Raw genomic sequence first — 7,257 nt, 5'->3', positions numbered from 1 at the left:
TGAATCAAAACAAAGTGCAGAAGGTTTACAGTCTTTGTTCGTTTTGGTCGAAACCATGGAGTGTGATGTTGTCATCTCATTTAATGGTAAATGCATCATCATTGTCCCTCATTTTGAACCTGCTGATCACAGGTGAGAGATACTTTGAATGATATGCATTTGAGGTAAGGAATCATTTTTCCTTTTGTACCGAATGTTTGCCAATCGGTGTCTGAGGATATGTGGTAGCTAGGAGGGCATTTCCCGAACCCACAGGAGGGCATTTCCTGGTGTGTGTATTTCACTGTGTGCGTGCACATGTTTGAACAGAGGAGGCGGGAGATGTGCCTGTGCTTTGGCTGCTTGAACGACTGCGTATTTGTGCTCCACAAATATTGGTCAACGTGCATCATGGTTTGAACCCCTACCTCTGCCTCACCGCAGCACACAGCAGGCATGAAATCACTTCTTTTGCTTTGCTACAAGAAATTGCTGTTGTTGATAGATCAAACTATAGATCTATAGTCTATACCATGACCTGAAAGCTTGCATCATGTGATTTGTGGTTTATCTTCTCCATTCAATTGCCAAGACTCTCTGCTCACCTTCACTCCTTCATTCCTTTTCTCCCACCTCTGGAGCAAACTCCCTCACTCTCTTCAATCCCACTCCTCCCTCCAGGTCTTTAAAACAGCTGTTCACCACCATCTCTTATCTTCCCCCATCCAAAACCTTGATCTGTTCTACCCCCATTAATTCACCCCCAGATCCACTTTTTTTGAAATACCAACTTCTTTCCTGGAAGTCCTCGTAGTGTCCATGTGTTTTATACCTCTCCTGCCTTCCCATGCCTCCTCCCCCCCAAGCCCTCTCCCTCCCACAGATCTCCCGATGTCCCTGTTCTCTGCTGCTGTACGTGTGTGCTTCCCTCTCTCTCCCTATCTTGTCACCCGCTCCCTTTATTGTATGTTTTGTGTGTCCGTTTTATTTTTTTTTGTGATTGATGTTAGCTCTTACACGAGCCTCGATCTTGTATACAAAAAAAAGTAAAGTTGGATAACATTGGAATATTATCTAATAATGTTAGTCAAAAGTCTTGCTTGTCCAAACAATAAGTTTAGCCCTTTGATATTTCAGTCACTTTCTCACATACTCTCGCGCCGACGGCTCTGACTAACATCACCCGTTACGCCAGAAGCTTTTGCGACTCCTGAAGATCGCAGAGTTTAACGAATTCACACTGCATTCAATTAATTGGCCTTTAACATCTACAAAAACCCAAGGATCGCTCCAATCCGAGGCCGAACTTGGAGGCGCCACACAAAGGAGGCCAAAGACAGCAAACGTCTCTTATAATAAAAGGGTTTATTATCATGAAATAGACACATGGATAGACAAGAGTAACAAGACAACATAACTCGGATATTTCTGGCACATGAGGACAACAAATATTTGAGGTAAGGCATGGAAAGCTGAACTTGTTCAAAATCTATAGTAATAAATATGTGTGTGTGTGTGTGTGTGTGTGTGTGTGTGTGTGTGTGTGTGTGTGTCAGTGGTTTCCTCCATAAATTCAAAACCATGAAACCTCGTCGCCCGAAACTTTGCATGCGTACTAAGGGAACTCAAAGGGAGTGAATGAATGAAAACTGTGTATTTCGGTAAACGTAAACACCCCTTTTGAAGATAAATAATGAAGATAACGATAAGATAATGCTGCCAGTGAGTGGACTTTGAACTGAGTGCGTACTACCCAAACCTTCGACCATCGCTGCCAGTGAGCGTTCTTTGAACTGAGTGTGTTCTACCCAAACCTTCAACCATCGCTGCCAGTGAGTGGACTTTGAACTGAGTGCGTTCTACCCCAACCTTCGACCATCGCTGCCAGTGAGCGTACATTGAACTGAGTGTGTTCTACCCAAACCTTCAACCATCGCTACTAGTCAGTGTACTTTGAACTGAGCGCGTTCTACCCAAACCTTCGACCATCGCTACTAGTCAGTGTACTTTGAACTGAGCGCGTTCTACCCAAACCTTCAACCATCGCTACTAGTCAGTGTACGTTGAACTGAGCGCGTTCTACCCAAACCTTCAACCATCGCTACTAGTCAGTGTACTTTGAACTGAGCGTGTTCTACCCAAACCTTCGACCATCGCTACTAGTCAGTGTACTTTGAACTGAGCACGTTCTACCCAAACCTTCAACCATCGCTGCCAGTGAGCGTACTTTGAACTGAGTGCGTTCTACCCAAACCTTCAACCATCGCTGCCAGTAAGCGTACTTTGAACTGAGCGTGTTCTACCCAAACCTTCAACCATCGCTGCCAGAAAGCGTACTTTGAACTGAGCGCGTTCTACCCAAACCTTCAACCATCGCTGCTAGGCAGTGTACTTTGAACTGAGCACGTTCTACCCAAACCTTCAACCATCGCTGCCAGTGAGCATACTTTGAACTGAGTGCGTTCTACCCAAACCTTCAACCATCGCTGCCAGTAAGCGTACTTTGAACTGAGCGCGTTCTACCCAAACCTTCAACCATCGCTGCCAGTGAGCATACTTTGAACTGAGTGCGTTCTACCCAAACCTTCAACCATCGCTGCCAGTAAGCGTACTTTGAACTGAGCACGTTCTACCCAAACCTTCAACCATCGCTGCCAGTGAGCATACTTTGAACTGAGTGCGTTCTACCCAAACCTTCAACCATCGCTGCCAGTAAGCGTACTTTGAACTGAGCACGTTCTACCCAAACCTTCAACCATCGCTGCCAGTGAGCATACTTTGAACTGAGTGCGTTCTACCCAAACCTTCAACCATCGCTGCCAGTAAGCGTACTTTGAACTGAGTGCGTTCTACCCAAACCTTCAACCATCGCTGCTAGGCAGTGTACTTTGAACTGAGTGCGTTCTACTCAAACCTTCAACCATCGCTGCTAGTCAGTGGAATTTGAACTGAGCGTGTTCTACCCAAACATTTGGATCTTTGAACATGGCAGTGTTGGTTACTTATTTTATGGACGTCTGCTGGGAGTGGGAGCTGTGAGGGCCGTCATAAATATATATATTTGTTTGGATCCAGGGCCACAATTGAAATTATACTAGATTTTTGCAACTTTTGATAAAAGAAGCGTGTGCGTGTGTGTGTGTGTGTGTGTGTGTGTGTGTGTGTGTGTGTGTGTGTGTGTGTGTGTGTGTGTGTGTATTATATATCTACTGCCGCTACTAGCTTGTACTAACAGGAGATGTTATGAACTCGGCACCTCTCATCCACGGATATTTTTCAGATTTCCTATATTTCCATGAGTGCGATTTGCATTCAGGAATATAAAAATTATGGCTAACCACCTAGACATTGCCACTCTCGTCTAAATGCTGAAAATGATGTATAGAAAAACTTTAAATTACACATTTTACGCTGACAACGGCAGGTTAAAAGTGCCCAGTGAGCAGAACCGAGTCAGTGTAAACACATGCATTGTGTGTGCAAAAGGCCTCATTAGCATTCTTACATCATTTCAAAAGTTTGCTTGTTAAAAGATAAAGAAATGAAGAAAAGGGAATGGCAAGAGGAAGGATTTATTCTGAATAGTAGCGGCAGATGGGTGGCTTTGAATTGTGGGTAACAATGGACATTTGTGATTGTGTCTGTTGAAATGATCTTGTCATTAAGTGTTCAAATTCAACTACACAGTAATTGTGGACTGAATTGGATTCTTTCCCTTATTCTCAACACGTATACAAATGGGTCTTTTGCAGCTTGATGAACGGGGCCGAGCGACTTGGCCTTTTGAAGCCCATCCGTGCAGACCTGGGTGGATCTCTGCGCCCGTTCACTGTTGCCGAGTGTGCCCTCTTCAGCAGCAGCATTTGTGGAGACACATTGTTCTCATCTCAGGCACGACCAGGTCCCATATTTGCTCGCCAATGTCAGCATCAATTGCAAAATAATAAAATGAAACTGTATTAATCGATGCTTGGTTACTTATTTAATGGACAGCTGCTGGGAGTGGAAGCTGTGAGGGTTGTTAAATATATAGTTTAACATCCCCGCTATTCATGGTTCCGCTATTCGCGGGTTCCACGTATTCGCGGTTGATAAAGTGCGACCTGTTTCTCTATTTGCGAAAAAGTGTCCCGCTAATTCGCGGATTTTTTTTCTATTCACGGCCGTGTTCCGCAAATTCGCAGTTTTCCGGGGACGCAAAAAATAATAATTTCACAAGCCGATAGCTTGACACATTTATAAACTCATCTTTTACCAGATATGCAGCTATGCTGGACATATGCAAAAAAAACATCTTCTACGCGCCGCGAACATGATGGTGTTGTGTTTTTTTTTTAGCTCACCTGGAATGAAGTTCACGGGAGCTTATGTGATGGTGCGTTGTCAGTCCATCCTTCCGTCCGTAAACACTTGCAATTTCTTCACTGAAACCGCTGATGGGATTGTGACCAAATTTGGTATAAATGATATTTGTTGTGTTGTGACTAAAGTTTGTTCACGGCATTAAAAAAAATTGGTGTCTTAGGGGATTTACAGGGGGTCAAAGTTGGTCCATGTTTGACTCCCCAAAATAGGATTTTGCTTTTTCCTTTGAAACTACACAACACAACAGGCATTTTAAGGTCATTTTCCCTGCTAGAGCGGGGGTTAGCCCTTTTCCTCTGAAACTAAACACACTATTTCAATGAAACTTGATCACAACCTTCATCACCCGTGATGTACCGAAGATTGTTCACTGAACTAAGAAAATCGAAATCTGAGGACGTTTACGGGGGGTCAAAGTGGGTCCAGGTTTGACCCCCCTAAAATAGATATTTACTTTCTTCTCAGAAACTACACACACGATTTCGATGAAACTTCACCACAACCTTCACCACCCGTGATGTACCAAAGTTTGTTCACGGCATTTAAAAAATCTGCCCCTTTTGGGGTATACGGGGGGTGGGGGTGGGGGGAGGGTTGCCCCCAAAATAGGTATTTGCTTTCTTCTCAGAAACTACACATGCAATTCTGATGAAACTTGGCTACAACCTTAATCACCCGTGTTGTACCAACGTTTGTTCCTGGCATTTAAAAAAATGGGGGTCTAAGGTGGTCTATTGAGGGGGGCAGAGGGGGGGGGCTTGTCCCTCAAAATAGGTATTTGTTTTTCTCTCAGAACCTACACACACAATTTCTATGAAACTTCACCACAACCTTCATCATCAGTGATGTACCAATGTTTGTTCAAAGTTCAAGGCATTGGAAAAATTACGGTCTGAGGATGTACACGGGGTGGGAGTTGGGGGGTTTGGTTTGCTTGGGGGAGTATTGGGGGGTGGGGGGGGGGGGGAGTTGCCCTCCAAATTAGGTATTTTTTTGTTTGTTTGTTTAAAGTCTTATGATTATGTCTTATGATTAAAGTCTTATGAATAGTATGATTCTACATGCTACCCTGTCTTCCAGCAATCATTGAAATCGGTTTAAAATACCTTTAGTCATGCAGTATACCGTTTATTCTACCAGGTGAGCACCAGTGGTATTGCCCCTATGTTTTAGTTTCATGTTGCAGTATTGTTAGGCTGGTTAAGCACTTTTAATAAACTGTAAGCACATTTTCCCAAGAAAAAAAATTCCCAAGATTTTTTTTTTTTTTTTAGTTTTTTTCCCCAAGATGGCCACCACATGGTGAAGTCTATCAGACCAAACACTACCACTACCACCAACACATCCCATATACCATTGAAAATGACCTGCGTACTGTGCACTTGTACATACTGAACCAGTACTAGATATATGGAGACTTGCTCGACTGACCTGAGTCGTATGGTAGTTGTCGATGAACATCCCTGGTCGAACTCGCCATTTGCAAAATTGTTGAAAATATCCCCCAATGTCTGGGTTCCGTCGAGCGTACAATGGCTTCAAAACCTTTCTGCCAGCCTTCCGGATGCATACACAAATGAAGACTATTGTAAGACCTAGGTCGAGTGTACTTATTCAGTAGCTCGATTAAAGTGACCAAGAAAGTTTGTTCTTGAGATCGACAACGCACACACTATCGCTAGAGCTTAGCCGGACGGCTTTGACAGGATAACCTCGAGGTAGGTTATCCCCTCGCCAGAAAGCTGGCCAAATTCGAAGTTGCTGCTCGAACCTACAGGGGCACTGCATCAGTAGCATAGCTGCACCACCTCTGGAAATGATGCAACCAGCAGTCTGTCACTGCATATTAAAGAAAGTCTTATCCGGGACCCTCTGTACATATCAATTTCTGCAAAAATAAAAATCTGAAAATACATGCTTAGCATTGTTTAATGTTGGGAACCTTTCCACCCTCTTTTGCAAACATGTGTACAGGAGCGCCAGACTATCATGCGCCACTGGCTGAATGACCTGCGTGCATGTCATGGAGAGCGAGTTGCTGGCATTAAGTTCCACGAGGGCCAGCCCATCAGTAAGTCTGTGGTGCTGGGTAGAAGCAATACCTTAAGGGTAGCCGAATGGAACAAACAACAGCGAGTACAACTCTTTTTCTTCAACAGGAGAAATTGATCATGGAAATGCAAAAGAAGTGTCTGACTGTGTTTAATTCATAATCTTGATATCAAGGTACTTCATGCATTTGATTTATTTGTAACTTCCAGACTGCAACACATACAGTGCCTTCAGAAAGTATTCACACCCCTTGACTTTTTTCACATTTTGTTGTGTTACAGCCTGGATTTAAAATGTATGTAAAAAGTGGATTAAAAAAAAAAAATACAAAATAATTAAAAATGAAACACAGAAATATCTAATTTACATAAGTATTCAAGCCACTGAGTCAATACTTCGTAGAAATGCCTTTGGCAGTGATTACAGCTTCAAGTCTTCTTGGGTATGTCTGCGTCAGCTTTGCACAGCTGGATTTGGGGAGTTTCTTCCATTCTTCCTCGCAGATTTGCTCAAGCTCTGTCAAGATGGGGAGCATCTGTGAACAGCAATCTTCAAGTTTTTCCACAGATAATCAATGGGATTCAAGTCTGGGCTTCAGCTGGACCACTCAAGAACTATCACGTTCTTGTTCTGAAGCCATTCTCGTGTTGCTTTGGCTGTATGCTTGGGGTCATTGGCCTGTTCGAACGTAAATATTCACCGCAGTCAAAGGTCTTTTGCTCTATAAAGCATGTTCTCCTCAAGGATTTGCTTATATTTGGCTTCATTCATTGTTCCCTCTTTCCTTACAAGTCTCCCAGTCCCTGCCACTGAAGAGCATCCCCATGGCATGATGCTGCCACCACCATGCTTCACGGTAGG

The 7,257-nt window shown here is 43.6% G+C and overlaps 1 protein-coding gene across 1 annotated transcript in view; it reads left to right on the top strand.

Annotated features, from left to right (window-relative positions):
• The window catches only part of ANO8 (anoctamin 8), a 90,870-nt gene that overhangs the window by 13,991 nt on the left and 69,622 nt on the right, over nt 1-7,257 (top strand). Inside the window, exons 2-5 of the mRNA XM_078775623.1 lie at nt 1-86; nt 310-433; nt 3,732-3,870; nt 6,319-6,415. Coding sequence (XP_078631749.1) covers nt 56-86; nt 310-433; nt 3,732-3,870; nt 6,319-6,415 — 391 coding nt within the window. The 5' untranslated portion in view covers nt 1-55. The remainder of the gene's footprint in view (nt 87-309; nt 434-3,731; nt 3,871-6,318; nt 6,416-7,257) is intronic.

Source organism: Myxine glutinosa, chromosome 4 (assembly GCF_964187855.1).
Source record: "Myxine glutinosa chromosome 4, kmMyxGlut1.1, whole genome shotgun sequence".
NCBI lineage: Eukaryota > Metazoa > Chordata > Myxini > Myxiniformes > Myxinidae > Myxine > Myxine glutinosa.
This window is presented reverse-complemented; position numbering and strand designations above follow the sequence as displayed.